This window comes from Myxocyprinus asiaticus, chromosome 28, assembly GCF_019703515.2.
Source record: "Myxocyprinus asiaticus isolate MX2 ecotype Aquarium Trade chromosome 28, UBuf_Myxa_2, whole genome shotgun sequence".
In the NCBI taxonomy this organism is placed as follows: domain Eukaryota; kingdom Metazoa; phylum Chordata; class Actinopteri; order Cypriniformes; family Catostomidae; genus Myxocyprinus; species Myxocyprinus asiaticus.
The window spans coordinates 29760001-29784371 of NC_059371.1; the positions used below are offsets into that span (position 1 = coordinate 29760001).

Below are 24371 nucleotides of genomic sequence, written 5' to 3' on the forward strand. Positions count from 1 at the left end.
ACATGTTTGTGTGACATCATGCCCCTGCATCTTGGCGAAATCGGAGTTGAGAATTTCTGCACGAGCCTACAGGTTGTAATTCTGACTTAAAGATGCATTCCATTGCACTTTTCCTAGTAGGAAGTTGTAAAATCCGACTTTCCGAGTTGAATGGAACGCAGCACTACTTTCAAAACTTGATCCGACACTGAATGCTCAAGCAGCCTAATTTACACTTAGAAAACTCCTGCTGTTGCTATAACAATGTAAAAAGCACTTACCAATTTACCTGAAGTGAAAATCAGTCCTCCTTTCCTGTTTAATAAATTAAGCAATCACACAGTCTTGCAGAATATCTCGTGTTTTTAAATCCATAAGGATCTCTTTCTCAATGGTGATGAGGCAGTGATGACAGCCGACTCATCAGCAAGATCTCGTGCACTTTGCTTTCAAATTACGTACATCACTTAAAGCGTGATTGCGTCACTCAAGGCCAGCTAGAAGGCCTCGACCGGGACATATCCTAAAGATCACACCCACCAAGAACAAATAAATAAATCCGATTGGCTGATGAATCTGACAATCTGACATTTGATGTGCATTCACTTGCAGTGTTGAGGGATTCTGTGGAAATTCTGAAGGCCTGACAGGGTGGAGCTGAGACTCATGCGCTGCTTCTGTACGTTTTGTGAAACAGCTGTCACGCTTCGCTTGTAAGCATCAAGGAATAAATTCTGACTGGATAAACTTTTAGTTTTTCTCTATTTGTTTGTAGATTAATTAAGAGTGGAAAGCGATTAAAAATACAAAAAGATGATTGAGGAAGAAAAATATTTATTTATTTGCCATGTTAGGCCAGCAGAAAAGGCTTTGCTGGCCCAGAGAATTCACCACTGCAATATACATACATACAGCTCTGAAAAAAATTACGAGACCACTCCAAAATTTTCTTAAAGCAGCATCAGTACATGTATGGCAGCCATTCCATTCCAGTGTCTGTTGAATTCCTGCTTGAATTTTTGAGCCAGGAGTGGCATAAAATCACCTAACAGCAATGTGAAAGATTGGTGGAAAGCGTGGAAAGACGCATGAAAGCTGTGATTGAAAATCAGGGTTATTCCACCAAATATTGATCTCTGAACTCTTCCTAAATTAAAACATTAGTACTGTACTGTTTAAAAATGAATATGAACTTGTTTTCTTTGCATTATTTGAGGTCTGAAAACACAGCATCTTTTTTGTTATTTTGACCAGTTGTCATTTTCTGCACATAAATGCTCTAAATGACAATATTTTTATTTGGAATTTGGGAGAAATGTTGTCAGTAGTTTATAGAATAAACCCAAAATGTAAATTTTACTCAAACACATACCTATAAATAGTAAATCCAGAGAAACTGATAATTAGGAGTGGTCTCTAAATTTTTCCAGAGCTCTCTGTGTGTGTGTGTGTGTGTATATATTATATATATATATATATATATATATATATATATATATATATATATACATACACACACACACACTTATATTTAACAAACATGATTCTATTAACATATTTATTCATCCACACACTTACTTTGGTTTCTTCTTGAGAATTTCTCCACTGCTCTTGTGTAATATACTGACTATCTTTCTAATAGTTGCCGGTTCACTTACTGTTTGATAATGCAACAGCACCTGTGAATCATAGACACACAGAAAACAAGTAGATACAAAAGGCTGATTGAAGCATAACATGTCCATGGACTTCTCTAAAATCAAGATTTTAGGTTAAAATTTATATGAATGCATAAAGGAAAGTTCTAGTTTTTCACCATTTTTCAATTCACCTTTTTGCTCTCACTAGTTCATTTTAAGAAAATAGTATAAAAAAAAGTAAAGTTTATAAAGGAATAGTTCACCCAAAAAGGAAAATTCTCTCATCATTTACTCACCCTCAAGCTATCCCATATGTGTATGACTTTCTTCTGCTGAACACAAACAAAGATTTTTAGAAGAATATGTCAGCTGTAGGTTCATACAATACAAGTGAATGGTGACCAAATCTTTGAAGCTCCTAAAAGCATTAAAAGGCAGCATTAAAATATTCAATAAGACTCCAGTGTTTTAATCCATGTCTTCTGAAGCAATCCAATCGATTTTGGGTGAGAGCAGACCAAAATGAAACTCCTTTTTCACTGTACATCTTACCATTGTAGTCTCCAAGCACGATCATGATTTCAAGCTCAATTTCACTTCCTAGTCCTTCACACATGTGCAGACCGCTAGATTGGGCTAGGAAGTGTAATCGAGGTTAAAATCCTGATCGCCAAAGAGACTGCTGATGTCAAGATGTATAGTGAAAAAGGAGTTATTTTTTGTTCTGTTCTCATCCAAAACTGATAGGTATGGATCAGAGCCATTGAAAAAGATAGTTGCGACACTCTTTGATCTCGCCGATATGCGATCACGTGGTTCATATAGCTCTCAATAGTTCCAAACAAATCCGTGCTGTCAACCAGTTTGAATGGTTTTCGGCGGGACAGATAGCAGCACCAACTAGATTTACAGCAATTTTCGGTATATTAACACATAATGTCCATTGGTTACTGGTATCATTTATATGTCTGCTACTTTATTATTATTATTTACATTTATTTATATTATATTACCATATAACACTAGGCAGCAGTATTGTGAAGCAGAGCTAGAAATGGCTATGCTAGCTACCGTACTGTAGCCTACTGAGAACTATTGATTTACTTTACATTTAACGTTAGACTGTTTAAGTAAATGGGACTTGTTAAACACGTTCTTTTATTAATTAGCCCACATTACAATTTACTATGTTGACGATGCTTATATTTATAGTACTCGATGCAATGACAAAGTTAAATCTAATCTAAATATCAATCACACCAGCAACTGCTCAATTTAAGCCAAGAAAGGAGTTTGGTCAATAGTACAGAATATACAAGGCAACCAATTGCATTCAATAAAACATTTTATTATACAATATGTCCAGTGAGAGGGTAAAGGTTGTTCCCCCACCCATGGTTGTCCACTCCTGTTATTTGTAGTGCTAGAGCCGGTGATCTAGATTAATGGTCTTCAACCCTGGTCCTCGAGTACCCCCTACCCTGCATGTTTTATATGTTTCCCTCGTCCAACACATCTGATTTAAATGAATAGGTCGTTATCAGGCTTCTGCAGAGCTTGATGACAACCAAGTAACGATCTGTTATCTTACGGTAAACTTTAACTAAAGCTGGCTACATAAAATACCACTATTGACTAAACTGATATAAAAATTCAGTCATTTCATCAACTTACCAGTGAGCGTGCTTCGGAAACACTGAAAATGAATGCGGTTACATGTTGGAACTATAGGTCAGCCCATGACACGCGTTACTTCCACATTCTTCGATTACAATGGAAGTCTATGGGAGTGTCGCAACTCTCTTTTTCAATGGCTCTGGTATGGATCACTTACACTACCGGTCAAAAGTTTTGAAACACTTGACTGAAATGTTTCTCATGATCTAAAAAATCTTTTGATCTGAAGGCGTATGCTTAAATGTTCGAAATTAGTTTCGTAGATAAAAATATAATTGTGCCACCATATTAATTTATTTTATTATAAAACTAAAATGTAATTAAAAAAAAAACGTTTTTGAAATTGATGACATGGACCAAATAATAAAGAAAAGCAGCCACTAAGTGCCCAACATAGATGGGAACTCCTTCAATACTGTTTAAAAAGCATCCCAGGGTGATACCTCAAGAAGTTGGTTGAGAAAATGTCAAGAGTACATGTCTGCAAATTCTAAAATATAACACAGTTTTGATTTATTTTGGATTTTGTTTAGTCACAACATAATTCCCATAGTTTTGTTGACTTTACTATTATTCTAAAATGTGAAGAAAAAAAAATGTTAATAAAGAATGCGTGTGTTTCAAAACTTTTGACTGGTAGTGTATATGCTGCCTTTATGTGCTTTTTGAAGCTTCAAAATTTTGCAATTACATTTATTTACTAAATGTAACAAATTTCCTTTGGCAGACGCTTTTATCCAAACAAACCCAAGTTTTATCCAAAGAACCTAAACCAAAGTTTTGGCCACCATTCACTTGCATTGTATGGACCTACAGAACTGAGACTATATCAGAGAGAGATACTTTTTATGTTCTGCTGAAGAAAGAAATTCATACACATCTGGAATGGCATGAGGGTGAGTAAATGATGAGAGAATTTTAATATTCCACGTAGTCTCTCAATGAGGTGATAAAAGCTGCACGCACAATAATTATAAAAGTATTAAAATGCTGTTTAAGATTGTTGGAGTATTGCTTGTCACACCACAGGATATATAAACTTTCCAAGAGTATCATGCCAAATACCTTTAATACATTTGCACAGCCCCCATAAAAATATGCTGATATATTTATAAGCTAGAAATGCAAAATAAGTTTGAATGCAGTGAGGTAAAGCAAGTGTTTTCTCACGGGAAATCCTTGCGTAACAGGAACTTCTATATTAAAGAGGAGAATTCTTGCTCGGAACCTTGTACACGCTCTGATGGGCTCTTTGGGATCACAGAATATACATCCAACACTACAGAGAGTAGAGAGCAATGAGAAAACATGATCATACAGAATCAATGATGACTTTTTTTTGCAATACATTTTTGTAATCTGTTAGATATAAGTATTATGCAATCAGATATTACATAACCAAAATATTATTTAATCATAATGTTGTGGTATGGTATGCTCTAAGTAAGGTAATGTTTTACAGACCAATGTTTATTTGCATGCTTACTTTATTTTGATGATGTCCATGCCAGTTACCGTCAGACTGACATGATCACCAGCAGCTGCCCAGTCTAAAGCTTCATCATGAAGAGTGATCCCTACAGAGAAATAGAAGTCTGCATTCAGCATCCAAAAAAAGTAAAACTGTGAAAACAAGTTTAAAGCAGTATCAAGATGAGGAGTGAATGGCCAGTTCACATGATGTCATTTTACAGACCTAAGAAGAATGCCACTCATTTTATTTTTCTCTTATATTTGCTTAATTTGGCTGGATAATAAATAACACACACAGAACCATAAACATACAGTATCTATTCAGATTGTGTTTTTTGAATTGTGCAATACAATAACATCAAAATGAACAATGTGAAAAGAAATACAATTTAAACATACAGGCTTTATCTGAGTTATAATTAAAAATGTCTGGTCACAAATTGATACATTGCCTTAAAATGTAAAAAAAAAATAAAAATAAATAAATATATATATATATATATTAATTGACTCACAAAACCCATTTCTAATGAGGCAATCTCCTTGAAAATGTTGCTAATGAGAACACTGACAGTAAGTAAACAAAACATTTTCAAGCTGTTAAGTTGGTGTGAGGAAACATTTTAACTCCTACTCTAATTTAATTTTGTAATATTTAAGTTGAACTACTTCCATGTTTATTTAGTCCTGTAGTGTTACACCTCCACACAGAGATTTGTAGCATTAATAAGCACATAATAAGCTAGACCTTTTTTTTTTTTTATTGTTTTGTTTTTTTACTTTTTATTTGTGTGGACGCTACAATATGGGAGTCTAACTGACGGAAACAATGTGTTAATATAGCTTAAAGGAATAATTCAGCCAAAAATGAAAAAGTAATTTACTCACCTTTATGCCATCCCAGAGGTGTATGACTTACTTTCTTCTGCAGAACACAAGTAAAGATTTTTAGTAGAGGTCGACCGATATATCGGTTTTGCTGATTAATTGGCATGATAACAGATTTCTGGAACTATCGGTTATCAGCAAAAATCCACACCGATAGTTTTTCCCCGTTGTGTCCGGTGCTGGAGCAGCTGGGAAGGGTCCGCTGTCGTTATACAGTATGAGAGCGGCCTCAAGAGATGAAATAAAAACGATCACTTCACTGATGCCTTGTGCTGTTTGTTTTGACACGTGAGACTACAATCTGCATGGAGTGGAACACTTCAGATGTGGATTTAAAACATCAACAACGAAAAGGTATGTATACAGTACACGTTGTCATATCATTATAAAGTAATTAATTTGTTGACTAGATGCTGCATTAGTAAAGAACAGCAGTATGTTTGCCGACAAGGCTGAGAGGACGCTAACATTAAAGCTAACCTCAAGCGGTTAGAACAATGTGACAAAAGTACACGCAAGTCTAGCCAAATGTTTAAATGTCATGATTGTTACCATCTATTTGCATTAGTTTATATCCAGCTGGTCACGTTTATGCATTCGTTAGCCAGCTAAGTTTTTAAAGCTAGTGACATGAGAAAGCAAATTAATATCTTCACGCAGCCGAGAGAAACGTATAAACAAATCAGAAACGCATCTGATTTCAATTACATTTTTTTATCCTCACTGTAATACGATGACTTCAGATCGATCGCAAAAGCTTTCGGTGTGAACAGCCCCTTACAATTGGAGGTCTTTGGCTGTTGCGTCTTGCTCTCTTATCAGCGTTTCTCAGATTAAGCAATGAGTTTAAATGCTTTGACAGGAAAGATGTTCAACTTGGAAATGTGTGTCTGTCTCGAGATCCTCGCGTTGGTTCCAGTCTGTTGTGTTCCATCTGTTTGAACAGCCCCCTGGCCTGGGTTCATAGTATGAGCTGCTTCACCACAGAGTTCAGCCGAATACCACTGATATCTGTGAATATTGCTACTCTACATACATCTGTACTGAATAAAAAACAATGTGATATTTCGCTGTTATTATGAAGCTTGAGTCTGGAGTAGTAGGAATCAGTGCAAATGTAACACCATGTGAACTGTCTATTGAAAACATTCTCCTCATTATTCTTTTGACTTAACATTGAGTTTAGACTAAAATTATTTACTTATTTTATGTACATTAGTTGAAAATGAAATGCTCTTTTTTAACAGTCAGGATAGGAATGTTCTATGCAATAATATAATGGTGCTGAATGGTTTATGTATTTATTGCGCCCTCTTGTGGACTAAGGAAACAACCTCAATTTAAAAATCAGCTGACTTAAAAATTCGAATATTAGTTCATATATATTAATATTTATATATATATTTTCATGGTTCAGTCAGTACTGTTTATTTTTGTAATAAATTTCAGCACTATTTTACTTTGTTATTTTTTTCATTCAGTATCAATTTTAAAAACTATCGGTTGATTAATCAGTTATCGGCAGGTACTGCCCAACTTATTTATCAATATCGGTAAAATCCACTATCGGTCGACCTCTAATTTTTAGAAGAATATTTCAGCTCTGTAGGTCCATACAATGCAAGTGAATTTTGAAGCTCTAAAAGCACATTAAGGCAGCATAAAAGGAATCCAGTGGACTCCAGTGGTTTAATCCATGTTTTCGGAAGTGATATAAGTGTGGGTGAGAAACAGATCAATATTTAAGTCCTTTTTTACTATCAATCTCCACTTTCACATTCGTCTTTAGTTTTTGGCCATTCGCATTCTATGTGCATATCGCCACCTACTGGGCAGGGAGGAGAATTTATATTAAAAAGGACTTAAGGCTGATGTATGTCATTTCTGAGCAACTAGCGCCACCAAATGGAATTGCAAAAATAAACAATGTTTTCAAAACAGTTTTCGAAGTATGCCCCCTATCTGTTGTTGGTCACACAAAAAGACTGTCCCATCCCCAACTCATTCCATTAGATGATCAACGTTGATGGGGCGGGTCTAAGCGGGTCACTCAAAACAGAACAATTATCAGAGCACCACAGAAACACAGTGCTTACATTTTTCGGAAAAATTAATCCATGAATGGCTTACTTATAGTTGTTTCTGCATTTTAAGCTGGGATAGAAGAAAGTACTGTATTTTAACACAGAAGAAGTTACATACTTCAGCTTTAAATATTGATCTGTTTCTCACCCAAACCTATCATATCGCTTCAGAAAATATAGATTTAACCACTCAAGTGAAATGGATTACTTTATTGCTGCCATTATGAGCTTTTGGACCTTCAAAATGTTGGTATCCATTGACTTGCATTATAAGGACCTACAGAGCTGAGACATTCTTCTAAAAATCTTTGTTTGTGTTCAGCAGAAGAAAGTCATACACATCTGGGTTGGCATGAGTGTGAGTAAATGATGAGAATGTTTGAGTGAATGATCCCATTAATACCTTGAAATGTCACGTAGTGTGACATGCAAACCTCCAACAATTGTATTATATTTTTTGTGCATGCAGTTTACATACCCTCATATTAATTCAGGGATTAAATGGGAAATTTGTGTTTTTAAAAATGTATTTGAACACTGAAATTAACTAGAAGGCAAAAAGTTTAGAGAACTTTAAAAAAAAAAAAAAAAAAACACTGAATCAAAAACATACACTTCCTTTTATACAAATGCATATATTTTAAGATAAAATCTTGATGTTGGGGGGAAAAAAGTAATTATGTCCATTTGTCAGTTATGCAAGTTCAAGAGAGAAATAAATATATACAACAAACCAGAAGAGGGAGCTGTCACATTTCTTGTTAGAAGTTGGTAACAATGGCTGTTCCTTCGTAAAGCAGTGCATCTTTCTAGATGATAAAGCTGTTGAATGTTTACCTTTCACAGTGCAGGTCTCATTAGGTGGCATGACCAGTGCTTTATCTCCTGTCTGAATAAAACCAGCCTCGATCTTCCCCGTCACACAGAACCCAGAGCCCTGATCTGAAAACAGACATGCTTTAGCTAATGAATGTAAACCATCTAGTTCTAATAATGAATGATTATGGTACAGTGTGAAACTGTGAATGAGTGCAGAAATAAGGCTTTGTTTCATTGTTAGGTTTCACTTTTAAAATAAAAACATACAAGCAACATCTGCACTGAATAATTTTTTACTACATTCAGTGGCCCCAAAAAGTATTTGGACACTTAAAGGTGAAGTGTGTAATTTCTGCACCACTTCAAAAATAATGGCTATTTTTAAACAGGTTTCCCAAACACACCCATTCCGAAAGCCATTGGTCACCAAACAGATTAGTTCTGCCCCAACTGCCAGTGCTTAAATTTTTCGTAGAAAACATTCCCTGTCTTAGGTCAGTTAGGATCACTACTTTATTTTAAGAATGTGAAATGTCAGAATAATAATAGAATTATTTATTTCAGCTTTTATTTCTTTCATCACATTCCCAGTGGGTCAGAAGTTTACATACACTTTGTTAGTATTTGGTAGCATTGCCTTTAAATTGTTTAACTTGGGTCAAATGTTTTATGTAGCCTTCCACAAGCTTCTCACAATAAGTTGCTGGAATTTTGGCCCATTCCTCCAGACAGAACTGGTGTAACTTAGTCAGGTTTGTAAGCCTCCTTGCTCGCACATGCTTTTTCAGTTCTGCCCACAAATTTTCAATCGGATTGAGGTCAGGCCTTTGTGATGCCCACTCCAATACCTTGAATTTGTTGTCCTTATGCCATTTTGCCACAACTCTGGAGGTATGCTTGGGGTCATTGTCCATTTGGAAGACCCATTTACGACCGAGTTTTAACTTCCTAGCTGATGTCTTGAGATGTTGCTTCAATATATCCACATAATTTTCCTTCCTCATGATGCCATCTATTTTGTGAAGTGCACCAGTCCCTCCTGCAGCAAAGCACCCCCACAACATGATGCTGCCACCCCCATGCTTCACGGTTGGGATGGTGTTCTTCGGCTTGCAAGCCTCACCCTTTTTCCTCCAAACACAACAATGGTCATTATGGCCAAACAGTTAAATTTTTGTTTCATCAGACCAGAGGACTTTTCTCCAAAAAGTAAGATCTTTGTCCCAATATGCATTTGCAAACTGTAGTCTGGCTTTTTTATGGTGGTTTTGGAGCATTGGCTTCTTCCTTGCTGAGCAGCCTTTCAGGTTATGTTGATATACAGTGCATCCGGAAAGTATTCACAGCGCTTCACTTTTTCCATATTTTGTTATGTTACAGCCTTATTCCAAAATTGATTAAATTCATTATTTTCCTCAAAATTCTACAAACAATACCCCATAATGACAATGTGAAAGATGTTTGTTTGAAATTTTTGCAAATTTATTAAAAAAAAATAAATAAATAAAATAAAAATCACATGTACATAAGTATTCACAGCCTTTGCCATGACACTCAAAATTGAGCTCAGGTGCATCCTGTTTCCACTGATCATCCTTGAGATGTTTCTACAACTTGATTGGAGTCCACCTGTGGTAAATTCAGTTGATTGGACATGATTTGGAAAGGCACACACCTGTCTATATAAAGTCCCACAGTTAACAGTGCATGTCAGAGCACAAACCAAGCCATGAAGTCCAAGGAATTGTCTGTAGACCTCCGAGACAGGATTGTATCAATGCACAGATCTGGGGAAGGGTACAGAAAAATTTCTGCAGCATTGAAGGTCCCAATGAGCACAGTGGCCTCCATCATCCGTAAATGTAAGTTTGGAACCACCAGGATTCTTCCTAGAGCTGGCCGCCTGGCCAAACTGAGCGATCGGGGGAGAAGGGCCTTAGTCAGGGAGGTGACCAAGAACCTGATGGTCACTCTGACAAAACTCCAGCATTTCTCTGTGGAGAGAGGAGAACCTTCCAGAAGAACAACCATCTCTGCAGCACTCCACCAATCAGGCTTGTATGGTAGAGTGGCCAGACGGAAGCCACTCCTCAGTAAAAGGCACATGACAGCCCGCCTGGTGTTTGCCAAAAGGCACCTGAAGGACTCTGACCATGATAAACAAAGACTGAACTCTTTGGCCTGAATGGCAAGTGTCATGTCTAGAGGAAACCGGGCACCGCTCATCACCTGGCCAATACCATCTCTACAGTGAAGCATGGTGGTGGCAGCATCATGATGTGGGGATGTTTTTCAGCGGCAGGAACTGGGAGACTAGTCAGGATTGAGGGAAAGATGAATGCAGCAATGTACAGAGACATCCTTGATGAAAACCTGCTCCAGAGCGCTCTGGACCTCAGACTGGGGCGAAGGTTCATCTTCCAACAGGACAACAACCCTAAGCACACAGCCAAGATAACAAAGGAGTGGCTCCGGGACAACTCTGTGAATGTCCTTGAGTGGCCCGGCCAGAGCCCAGACTTGAACCCGATTGAACATCTCTGGAGAGATCTGAAAATGGCTGTGCACCGACACTCCCCATCCAACCTGATGGAGCTTGAGAGGTCCTGCAAAGAAGAATGGGAGAAACTGCCCAAAAATAGGTGTGCCAAGCTTGTAGCATCATACTCAAAAAGACTTGAGGCTGTAATTGGTGCCAAAGGTGCTTCAACAAAGTATTGAGCAAAGGCTGTGAATACTTATGTACATGTGATTTTTTCGTTTTTATTTTTAATAAATTTGCAAAGATTTCAAACAAACTTCTTTCACGTTGTCATTATGGGGTATTGTTTGTAGAATTTTGAGAAAAATAATTAATTTAATCAATTTTGGAATATGGCTGTAACATAACAAAATGTGGAAAAAGTGAAGCGCTGTGAATACTTTCCGGATGCACTGTAGGACTAGTTTTACTGTGGATATAGATACTTGTGTACCTCTTTCCTCCAGCATCTTCGCAAGGTCCTTTGCTGCTGTTCTGGTTGTCAAAACTAGTGAAAAATATCCATAGATAATGTAAGTGCAGTACACCAGTGGTTACTCTTTTATGGCACTTGTGTGAACTTAAGGGGAACTGAATTTATACATCCACTAAAAATAACTTTGGGTACATTTGGTTAAAAAAAAACTGTTCTGAGTAAAGCTCTAGCATCATTTCTTTGCAGATGCCACTTGGTTTGTTACTTCGTTGCAAAGAAATGTAATAATTTTAATTGTACAAAAGTGTCTATACACTTTCTGGGGCCACTGAAGATCTCTATTGTGCATTTAGATTTTGTATATTTTGCGGTACAAAATCTATTTATATAAACATTTATGATGATTCCTTGCTGACCTTTGAAGACGTCTGACACACAGAGTCTGAATGGCTTCTCCACTGACCTCTGAGGAGGTTTAAATGCATCTGCGGAAAGAGAGATGGAGAGGAAAGGACACAGAGGTGAGGAACGCTGCAGTAGTCTTAAGGGTTTTCTGTTTGCCTCATCAGGTTTTGGTGAGTCAGAGTAAAACTGCTAAGGATTCTCACAGTTCAGCCACCAATCAGATCACAGCATCACAAGACAAATGCTGCTGTGAAAATCATCACAGCAGAGACTTCTACACTCTTGCACACTAACACACACACCCCTATGTATGTGAATAGATGGAAAAGCACACATTCACAAAACATGCATGTTTAGGGTCAAACACACACACCCATCTGTTCCAGTAGGCATGGCCCAGTGTACCAGGCTGTTAGATCTGGTACTTTGCTCCTGGTGGTCAGATTTTCTCCAGAAAGGCCGCTTGTAGGGATGTAGAACACATCTGAATCCTGCAAAGACAATGACTTTTGAATATGAATTACACGCATCTTTGTAACATACGATCAGCACAGACACCTATCCATTTACATTATGTATTTGAAAAGAGCACTCTGGACATTTGGCAAAATATCTATCAAGCTCCACAGAAGAAAGTAAGTCATATGGGTTTGAAGGCCAGCAAAGCTTGTAAGAATATCAGCAAAATTGTGTAGCTTTATTTAAAGTTTTATTGTGATGTTTCTGAAATTTTGTCAGATGAAGTGAATCCGAACGTGAGAAAATGAACAATTCTTTAGACTTGAAGTTGCTGGATGTGTCATTGATCAGATAAACACTCACTTTATCATAAAGCACCAACAGACATATTTTTGTGATCAGACACAAGAATGATAATGCACTTAAACACACTTAAAAAGTAACTTGAAAGTAACACCTACATTCGATTGTCTTTGAAACAATCTACTTAGGAAAAATGTACATGAAACCTTGGGCGGGGGGTTATCTAAACATCCTTCATGCATACACATGACATTACCTTAAAACCAGCTTGCTTCAGAAAGTGACCAAGCTTGGAGACAATTTCCTGGAACCTCTCCTGCTGCCAGTTCACCTGCAAAAACGCACACATCACAATGTGTGAGCAGAACTGCTGAGAGAGTGGTTGTGGCAGAGTTCTCAGACATAAATAAAAACATGATTGACAATGCCGTGGTTACTGTATGCCGTTGTGGTCACCATGGTTACCCACCTGGTCCATCTTGTTGACAGCGACAGCAAGCTGCGTGACTCCAAGTGATCGGACTAGCAGGCCATGCTCCCTAGTCTGCCCACCTGCCTCGAACCCGGCCTCAAACTCCCCACGGCTGGCATCTACGACTAACATAGCCACATCTGCCTGCCAGACACACAAACACACACGCGTACACACACAAGCATGCACGCATGCACACACACACACGCTACCATAAATGCTCTGCCAGTATCCACCATTAATAGACAAACAAACATTGCAGAAATGCACACACAAACATGTGATTTTTACACTTGAAATTGTTAACCCAGGGTCATTTTTAACCTTGGGTTAAAGTAATCCTGGGTCATCTTGTTCCATGTGTACCACTTTTTCATACGATCACCATGTTTGTCCATATTTTGTCCTGGGTTAGTAAGTTCAAATTGTATATCTTTTACATCACAATTCATCACATCATTCTGATTCTGAATCTGACTCAAACAGGTCTTCATACCAGGGGTTAAAAATGTGGAACGTTGCTTAACCCAGGTTTTAAAGTGGCCTCGAAATTTTTTGTTTTGTTTTTTGCGCTAGGAAAAAAATCTTTATCCGTCACTCTGACAGACTGAGTTTTAACATTTCTGTCATGGTCTATCTAAAAAAATAAATAAATGCTGCACTGTTTTTTACAAGTCTGGTGAAACAGCCAGTTCTATTCAATAATTAGCTGGGAAATTTTACTTTTAAAAGTAATGTGTTACATCTACTGATAACAAAAGTATTAAATGTAACATTATTTTTATGGAAAGTTGCCTGTTAGTTACTTTTGCTTTGTTTTTGCATTGAAAAGTGCCTTATTCTCATAGTTAATTGGCTGAGAGTGTGTGTAGTGGGAGTGAAGATGATTAAAATGAAAACTGATGCACTAGATTTAAATGGTTTTCCTGTTTATTTTTTTATGTCAAAATGACAGCATTTGAAATTATACTTACATTTAAAAAAAAAAAAAAAAGAAAAAGAAAGAAAAAAGGTAAATGGCAGAAAACTTCTGGGTTAAGCAACCCCTAACTGTTTCCAAACAGGTTTCCAAAAAACTCCTACCACCCCTTCTTCCCAGTTCCCTCGGGTCCAAACTCAAACGCCTTTGGTCGGGCTTAAACTAATGCTGTTGATTGATCCAGTAGTTGATATTCTGGGCAACGTAATGACAGTGCCACAGAGAAACAGTGTTTAAACTAGTGTTGAGTCCACCTTAGTCGAGTCAAGTCCGAGTGTTTAAACAATCGAGTCAGAGTCCAAAAGGGGCCGAGTAGGACTCAAGACCGAGTCCTTAACAGGCCAAGTTGAGTCTGAATGAATCTGTTCAATAATCTGAATTAAAATTGTAACTGTAAACTCAACATCAATATTTTAAGCTTATTTTAAACTTCACAATTAAGAAAAACAATTTGTCAATAAAAATGCAAAAAACAAATGATTAGTCACCTGCTGAACAAATTTCAAAGTGGTTTCAGAATGAAAGCATATGCTTTAGGTGTATGAAGACAAAACTGTCCTTCAACAAACTTCTTATTGCGTTCTGTTGACATTTCAATTATTTGTTGCTTTTCCCCTCCACTCAAACATACACCAAAGAAAGTGAAAGCTGCGTTAGTCGTTACAACCAGTTATTATTATTTTAATTTAGTTTTTATTTCTACTTCATTTTCAATTTGTCCATTCAATTTAGTTTAGTTTTATCTAAAACTATGGGTGAAATACAATTAATGTAATTAATTAAATGAATTAATATTAAAAAGTACTTTGAAAGAGTGCACGCTGCTGCTCTCAGCCAGAATAATCACACATAAGGGCATATACGCGTGAAAACTGATGCGCAGTATCAAATACATAGAATGTATGATAGTACTAACTGTAGAGAGCACATCATTATGAAGACAAAGCCAAATCCCGGACATTTAGAGGCAATTCTGAAATCCCGGCCAGACGCTTTTTTTCAGGTCTGAAAAAGAGGACATGTCTGGGGAAAAGAGGACGTATGGTCACCCTGTTACGTCATTTTTTTTGTTTGTTTTTCATAGCATCACAAATGCCATGGATTCGAGTCCGAATCAATTCAGAGTAAAAATGCATCCGAGTCCGTGACACGTCCAAGTCCGGACTCGAGTACCCCAGCTCTAGTTTATACACTTCAGGAAGTTAACCTACAGTACGAATGACTTAAAAGTTATTTCTACACATTAATATGAGATACGAGAAAGTATTATGAAATGGATAAAATTACAAACTTCACCTTTAATAAAGATCTTATTCTTCAACAAGCAACAAAACATTAGTATTTAGCTTACATGAAGCTTTCCAAGGTCACTAAACATTTAAGTTTTCCATATCAATATTGCATTGTCATGTCAGTTTCAACAGACATCACACATTGACAGTGAAGACCCAATACACGCCCACCCACAATACACACACCCACACTCACTTGCCCCCAAAAACCTTTTCTCAGCAGACTGTCGGGAGGAAATGAGTAAATCCGGCATGTACAATGTGACTAATTTCATTCATTTCATTTGTCGGTATCAGCCAAATCCAAACACACACACTCATATACAGAGTACTCGTGGCGGCAGCACCCAAATCCACAAGCAAAGGTTTCATTGAGACTTTCATAAGAAATTATGCACACGCATCATTGTCCTCTCGTAAACTCGCGTGCATGCACACGCATATGAATAGACAAATAAAGAGCACCTGGAACAGTGACAAGCGAGCGTATGAAAGTACCTGTGCAGCCCCTGTGATCATGTTCGGAATAAAGTCCTTGTGTCCTGGTGCATCCATCAGAGTGATAACCGTAGAATCGGTCTCAAACTTTGTCATGCCAACATCCATGGTCACACCTCTGAGAGAGGAACAGAAAGAGAACAGATGGTTTAATGGACAAATGAAGCATGATGTAGGTCATTCTATGAAACAGAAATAAAATTAAGACAGGCTAAAACTCACAAAAACATGTCCAGCTCATATTTCACCTCAAAATCGAACTATTAAAACAAGCAATAATATTTGGCATCAATAAAATGCAACCTACGTTTAGGCCCAATGGGTTTTGAATTGTGACATTATTTTATATGAAAAACTAATGAAACAACTACATTACCATAATGTGCCCATGCATTTTTCTTTAGATTTTTTTATACAAGCCCCATTATTCTCAAAGGTGATTCTCATTAGATTCCCATTACTGAAAAAAGAATGATATATACACACACACACACTTATAATCATACAGGTTTTGTGAGATTCACCCGAACACTTCTGATCTGTGTGTGTTAAACTGACCTGTCTCTCTCCTCTCCTGTCTCATCCAGGACCCATGCATAGGCGAATGAGGCTTTGCCAGCTTTCTTGGCTTCCTGCTCATATTTATGCATGGTTCTCTTATTAACATTCCCCAGCAGATACAACACATGACCCATGAGAGTGCTCTTCCCAGCATCTACATGACCTGTACACACAGAAACACCAGAAATCACTGAAAGTACCTTTAAAACCAGCCAACTCCATGTACAGTGGTCCCAAAAGAAGTTTGAATGTCATTGCATTTGATCAAATGTCATGGAGTTATAAAGATAGCCCAAGTACTTGTGGAATATAAATCCATTAAAAATGGGCCTTGGACCATTTCTTTAAAAGCAGAGGTTGACTGATAGTGTATTTTGCCATACCGATAACTAAGGTAGTGTAAAAGTCAGATAACCAATTAATTTGCCGATATATATTTTTAGAATGTTTAATAATTTCCTTAGTCTTTTCTCATTATGACTGGCACAGACAAGACACTTTCAAGAATCCAAAATGAATGCAATCCCAGATGCAGTTTATTGTTGAACCAAAATCTCAAATATAACCAGAAAAAATTTGGATTTGGTGCATAACACAAGACTTTTAACTATAAACAAGCCCAAACTACACAAGGGACTCTAATTTAGAAATGTCAGACTTGGCTCTATAATTAATTGTTTTATTTATTTATTTATTTTTTTCATTTTTAAAGATATGAAGTTGAAGATACAATGTATTTGCTGACGGGGGATTGTCACCTATGACAACCAGGTTGAGTAATGGTTTTCCTCCTTGTCTCTTCTCTAGTTCAGCACGGATGTTGAGCTGTTGTTTGCTCTTTCCAGCAGAGCGGAGTGGGGTAGGGATGGTCGCGTCTTCACTCACAGCCGCTGGTTTGGATGGGGTCTCCATGGCTGGGACCTCTGGACTCGGCCCTCTGCGGACTGATGTGGCAACAACGACATTTTCTTCTGCACTATACAAAAACAAGAGCAATCATCACCACAGAGTTTCCTGTTATTCAAGACAACAGACCTCGGTCTCGGTAGATGCCATATTTAATTTGACATTCATGAAAACGAGGCTGTGAGAGAGAGAAGACAATCTGTTTAATATGTTCTCTGTGTTATGGTCCTAGGATGTTTCATTTTCACAACCTAATTTTTTTTGTCTATTGAAAAATTGCGAAAAGATTTTTATGTTTTATTAGCTAAACAAGCAAAAGCCTGGTTCACAGCATTATAAAATATTAAATGTTCTGTAAATTTTGACATTTGGAAAGATTGTGAAAACTTCAGCACATCCATCAAAAACCATTATAACAAACTCATTTGAACAAAACTTTGACTATTGAACAAAAGTACTATGGCTGCTCCACCTGCAGAAACCCCAACACCCTTCTTATTAAACTCAACGGGTGTGGTCTGTGGCTTTAGGAGTGGGAGTGATAGGCTGTGGGTTAGTGTTTGAGATTAATCTGCAGGCACCAGCCAGCTCTGTGGTTTTCTGCAGTCCCAGAATGCAATTCAAGCAGACAGACAAACATGGGCGTGGTCTAAAGTCTAAACACCTAGAATGAAATATTGTACTTACGACTATTGTAATTGCAAGATGCAGAGTAAGAACACAATCTATCAAGATTTATTAGAACAGGGTTACCCAATATTTTAATAATTTATATGTATATGAGGATATTATTACATATTATTTATATGAGGATTTTATCCAAATTGAATTAGGGGCTGTTCACACAATGTGTTCTTGCATTCATAGTTTGCTCTATTTAGTCTTTGAACATGCATTCTTAAGACTCCACGTTGAGTTAAAATTAGTTAAACTTTTGAAAATGTAAAATCTTGTCTCAACGCCCCAGCGTTTTGCTCGACTGCATTGCGCTCAATCTAGATGTTTTTCTCCCAACACGTCTGGTGTGAATGGCCTCTTACAGTACACTTACAGCAGGGACAGTCCCACTGAGTAATTTGGGGTTAAGACTTTGTTCAAGCGCACACCGTTGATAGACCATAGATCTTCCCTTTGCAGGGTTTGAACCTGCAACCTTTCGGTTACCTACTTAGATCTTTAACCACTAAGCAAAAATCACCCCAGACAACCTTGATTGGCTTACCTTCGCACATCAAAGCCCATGGTCTGCTTCTTGCCTGATACAGTCATACGTGCAACCTTTGGGATAACCTCTGCTTCAACACGACTTTCTGGAGCCTCCTGCACTTTAGCTAGGATGTAGAAAACAGTTATATTTGCACACACCCCATTTTTAAATGTGCTTTTGAACTCAAATACACATGTGCTGCTTTAATACTTCAAAAAGGTTAAAAACATTTAACTGAAAACAACGCAACTTTTTATCTATATAAAAAAAAACTCTCTCAAAACAAATAAGATCTCAATGAGCGAACTCTTTTGTAACACACTATTTTTAAAGGGATAGTTCATCCAAAAATGAAAATTCTCTCATCATTTTCTCACCCTCATGCCATCCCAGATGTGTCTGAATTTCTTTCTTCTGCAGAACACAGACAAAGATTTTTAGAAGAATAGCTCAGCTCTATAGGTCCATACAATGCAAGTGAATGGTGATCAGACTTTTGTAGTCTACAAATCACATAAAGGAAACAAAGTAATCCATATGACTCCAGTGGTTAAATCTATATCTTCTGAAGTTATCTAATAGGTATGGTTGAGAAACAGATAAAAATGTAAATCCTTTGAATCTCCACATCACTTTTACATCTGAAAATCACATGTGAAGCCTGTTTAGTTTCACTTTCACATCTGAAAGTGAAAGTTAAAGTGGAGATTTAGAGTAAAAAAGGACTTAAATATTATTCTGTTTCTCACCCACACCTTTTATATTGCTTCTGAAGATATGGATTTAAACTGGAGTGATATGGATTACTTTTATGTTTCCTTTATGTGATTTTTGGAGCTACAAAGGTCTGATCCTTTGTTTGTGTTCTGCTGAAGAAAGTCATACACATCTGGGATGGCATGAGGGTGAGTAAATGATGAGAGAATTTTCATTTTTGGGTGAACTATTCCTTTAAGAAACTCAATGGACTATCACGTGCTTTAGACCACGTCCACACTCATACGTATTCATTTGAAAATGCATTGATTTTGCTGCATTTACGGCTCTCATCCAAATTGCAACAGAGATTTCCTCAACCAAAACCAGTCTAAATACTGCATACTTTGGAAAACAATGGCGTTAGGAAACTAAATACAGAGTTTTCAAATGAAAACAGATTAGCGTGGATGTAGCCTCAGCAGACATGAAGAAAATGGTATGCATACGCTAAATGTTTTACTATTTTCATACTTCAAAAGTTTAAAAACAAATGTAACCTATAACTTGAAGATGATGCATATTCTTAAATAATTTTAACAAACACGAATATGATCCCAATGAGAAAAGTATTTTATAACATACTATTCTGACACACTTATGTTTAGAAACGTATGACAGATTACATTTTATGACAGGCAAATTTCCTGTTTTGTAATAATAAAGGGTTACTCATTTTCAGATGAGCAGATGTGTGTGTCAGTTCGTACAACTTGCGCTAAGCCTCATTTTCTTGCTATCTTACTGAAAATTCATGAGTCAACTCCTCCATGCTGCACCAAAACAGGCTCACAAAGCCAAAGGGGGGAAGGGATGAATAAAAAAAGACTTTTCTGTCCCTGTAAGGTAAATGGCTGTAGCGTTTGCACAGCGTCTTGTCATAGCAGTAGAGCCGTTTCAGTGACAACAGCCACAACCAGTCATCTCATTCTAAGCAGAGAGTGCTCTGGCCAGGAAAGGGTTAACTCTGTCACGACACTTGTACTCCCACACTGACTGTGCAGTTCCAGCACACAGAGGGTTAAACATGTTAAAATAATGCAACCTCTAACCCACAGAAAAAAAGGATTATACTAAAGGACAGAAGAGGAGTTGATAAGGGAGAATACACAATTAACTGTCTTACATTAAAAGAACATTTCTCTGGAAAAACACAACAGGGGAAAACACGCTTTGTTCGGGAGAACTTGGTATGAGTCACCTGGGGGAAAAAAACCACTAATACTGATAAAATGTAAAGTACCAAAACATGTGAATGGATGTATAATTGCTTGGTCTTCTAACAGTCATCTAAACAAACAGTAATTATGTGACAAAATGTTTTATTTATTTGATAACAAATAAAATATAAAGTTTATATTGTTAATAATTTAGTGTTGTAATGTTATATTAATATAAAAAATATAATTTGAGTTATTTTTTTTTTATTTAAACATTCGTTTTTTTATTATGTATTATTTTATTATTTATTATTATTATTATTATTATTTTAATTTATATTAGAAGAATAAAAGTGCGTTAGTCCCCATATGAGTTGGAATAGCCACACAAAATACCACATAGACCCCTTACACACAACGATCAAGACAGACTCAGATATACAAACACCTGTTACAGGGACAGGAAAGGCTGGGAAATGTAGATACCATTTCACCTGCTCGCACACACAGACACTCAGCCACACCCACAAAATATCTTCCATCTGAACACACACTCAGCAACACTTCACACACACAAACCACACCCACACAACATATCTTCACATACAGCCACCAGAAAGTTCTGAGCTGCCAAATTCAACTCGCTTCTGCATGCAAACAAAGAGCTCGAAGGCTAGTTTAGTACAGCTCTTTTAAAAGTTAAGAGTAAAGATACATTTGTTAAAAGTGAAGGGTATAATTTTTCAATGTTAAAATACTATCCGCTATTCCAACTTAATGTTTCGAACTTAATCTATTGTCGACCAATGGAAGATGGGAAGTGTGTTTGGGAAACGTGTTTGAAAACACTCACTTTTCATATTCCATTTGGTGGTGCTATTAGCGCAGGAGTTAAATTATATAGCTACTTGCTAGAAGTGCAATTAAGTGATTGCTGTTTTTCAAAAGAGCATTATTCAGCTGTGACAGCAGCAAAAACACCCTGAAACACACCCTTCAGGATATGTAAATATGCTTTTCCTTGAAAAACTGATCCAAGCCTATTCAAACACGAGTGAAACGAGATCCTACCTGATAATGCACGATTATACTGTATTTTCTCACTGTCACTGTATGCTACACCTCCTACTTTCCTTCTATCCATCTCTCACTCCCTCTTTCCACTCTCATCCTTCTATAGCTGTGAACTTCCTGGTAGCTCTTGTACCATCTATGAACCCTCCGTTTGCTGCACATTATGAATAGAAGTGATAAAAAACCAGTGGCAAAGCTTAAAGGAATAGATCACCCAAAAATGAAAAGTCTCTCATCATTTACTCACCCTCATGCCATCCCAGATGTGTATGACTTTCTTTAGCAGAACATAAAATCTAAGATCTTTAGATCTCACCCACACTTATCATATCACTTCTGAAGATATGGATTTAAACACTGGAATCGTATGAATTACTTTTATGCTGCTTTATGTAATTTTTGGAGCTACAAAGATCTTATCATCATTCACTTGCATTGTATGGACCTAAAGAGCTGAGATATTCTTCTTAAAATCTTTGTTTGTTTTGCTGAAGAAAGAAAGTCATACACATCTGGGATGGCATGAGGGCAAGTAAATGATGAGAGAACTTTCATTTTTGGGTGACCTATCCCTTTAAGTGACTGCTTGAAAAAGATGATAGATAGGAAAAGATAATTAAGCTCAGAGGTAGCAAAATAGATGGTACCTACACTTTTTGACCATTGCCATGACCTTTTTTGTTGTTCATGATTACTGGATAAGGATTTTATTTTTTTTTATTTTATCATACAAATTCACACGGATAATTTTTCTGCTCAAAATTATAACACGAACATTTTTTTATTATTATCCATCAATGGATTAATTGCACTTTCATGTAAGCCAAAATCAACAAAACATGGTACTGTATCACTGTTTGAAAAGTACTGAAAAAAAAAAAAAAAAAAAAAGGTCAAAATAAAATTAGGCCTCACTCAAAAAAAATAGTTTAGCCTATTTTAAGATTTACACATTTCAATTTCACAAGAAAATTCCATCAAATTTTAAATAAATGAAATTCAGTAAAATATTATTTTATTTTGTTAAATATTACGGAATTCAATTTGATGGAATTGTATAAAATTGAAATACATAAATCTTAATATTATTTTTTGAGAGCTCTCAAACAACAAAATTCAATTGCAATATTTAGGTGTGAGCAAGTTTTACTCTATAGAAGTGCAACATTTAACAATGAAATATTTTAGAGCAGAGCACAAATAAGAAAATGTGTACTCATATTTTCATGACTTTTCTAGACCTGTAAAACATGATATTTCCAGGTGTTCAATGACTGTAAGAACCTTGAGATGGGACCAGACATTGATACAGTCTTCTTTAATAAGTTCTTATATAATTGCTCCTTTCATCAGCATCCATACAGTCTGACTAAATGGGTCTGGAAAGCTACATTTGAAGTCAGAAGTTTACATACACTTAGGATGAAGTCATTAAAACTAATTTTTTAACCACTCCATAGATTTCATATTAGTAAACTATTGTTTTGGCAAGTCGTTTAGGACATCTACTTTGTGCATGACACAAGTAATTTTTCCAACAATTGTTTACAGACAGATTGTTTCACTTTTAATTGACTAGATCACAATTCCAGTGGGTCAGAAGTTTACATACTCTAAGTTAACTGTCCAGAAAATGATTTCAAGCCTTTAGGCAATTAGCCTCTGACAGGCTAATTGAGTCAATTGGAGGTGTACCTGTGGATGTATTTTAAGGCCTACCTTCAAACTCAGTGCCTCTTTGCTTGACATCATGGGAAAATCAAAAGAAATCAGCCAAGACCTCAGAAAAAAATTGTGGATCTCCACAATCTGGGTCATCCTTGGGAGCAATTTACAAACGCCTGAAGGTACCACGTTCATCTGTACAAACAATAGTACGCCAGTATAAACACCATGGGACCATGCAGCCATCATACCGCTCAGGAAGGAGATGCATTCTGTCTCCTAGAGATGAATGTAGTTTGGTGAGAAAAGTGCAAATCAATCCCAGAACAACAGCAAAGAACCTTGTGAAGATGCTGGAGGAAACAGGTAGACAAGTATCTATATCCACAGTAAAACGAGTCCTATATTGACATAACCTGAAAGGCTGCTCAGTAAGGAAGAAGCCAATGCTCCAAAACTGCCATAAAAAGGCAGACTACAGTTTGCAAGTGCACATTGGGACAAAGATCTTACTTTTTGGAGAAATGTCTTCCGGTCTGATGAAACAAAAATGTAACTGTTTGGCCATAATGACCATCGTTATGTTTGGAGGAAAAAGAGGCTTGCAATCTGAAGAACACCATCCCAACCATGAAGCATGGGGGTGGCAGCATCATGTTGTGAGGATGCTTTGCTGCAGGAGGGACTGGTGCACTTCACAAAATAGATGGCATCATGATGAAAGAAAATTATGTGGATATAAGGAAGTTAAAGCTCGTTCGCAAATGGGTCTTCCAAATGGACAATGACCCCAAGCATACCTCCAAAGTTGTGGCAAAATGGCTTAAGGACAACAAAGTCAAGGTACTGGAGTGACCATCACAAAGCCCTGACCTCAATTTTAAAGAAAATTTGTGGGCAGAACTGAAAAAGCATGTGCGAGCAAGGAGGCCTGCAAACCTGACTAAGTTACACCAGTTCTGTCTGGAGGAATGGGCCAAAATTCTAGCAACTTATTGTGAGAAGCTTGTGGAAGGCTACCCAAAACGTTTGACCCAAGTTAAACAATTTAAAGGCAATGCTATCAAATACTAACAAAGTGTATGTAAACTTCTGACCCACTGGGAATGTGATGAAA

The 24371-nt window shown here is 36.9% G+C and overlaps 1 protein-coding gene across 5 annotated transcripts in view; it reads right to left on the reverse strand.

Annotated features, from left to right (window-relative positions):
* LOC127418668 (HBS1-like protein) overlaps positions 1 to 24371 on the reverse strand; it is a 45031-nt gene that overhangs the window by 6161 nt on the left and 14499 nt on the right. For 3 of the 5 annotated variants that reach the window (XM_051659358.1, XM_051659352.1, XM_051659353.1), the window contains 13 exons: positions 18615 to 18723; positions 17245 to 17462; positions 16484 to 16649; positions 15926 to 16043; positions 13154 to 13300; positions 12941 to 13015; positions 12296 to 12413; positions 11934 to 12002; positions 11536 to 11589; positions 8579 to 8683; positions 4783 to 4873; positions 4467 to 4575; positions 1558 to 1658 (listed from right to left, as the gene is read on the reverse strand). In XM_051659358.1, coding sequence (XP_051515318.1) covers positions 1558 to 1658; positions 4467 to 4575; positions 4783 to 4873; positions 8579 to 8683; positions 11536 to 11589; positions 11934 to 12002; positions 12296 to 12413; positions 12941 to 13015; positions 13154 to 13300; positions 15926 to 16043; positions 16484 to 16649; positions 17245 to 17462; positions 18615 to 18723 — 1480 coding nt within the window. The remainder of the gene's footprint in view (positions 1 to 1557; positions 1659 to 4466; positions 4576 to 4782; positions 4874 to 8578; positions 8684 to 11535; positions 11590 to 11933; positions 12003 to 12295; positions 12414 to 12940; positions 13016 to 13153; positions 13301 to 15925; positions 16044 to 16483; positions 16650 to 17244; positions 17463 to 18614; positions 18724 to 24371) is intronic. The other 2 variants (XM_051659355.1, XM_051659356.1) reach the window with 1 other exon arrangement.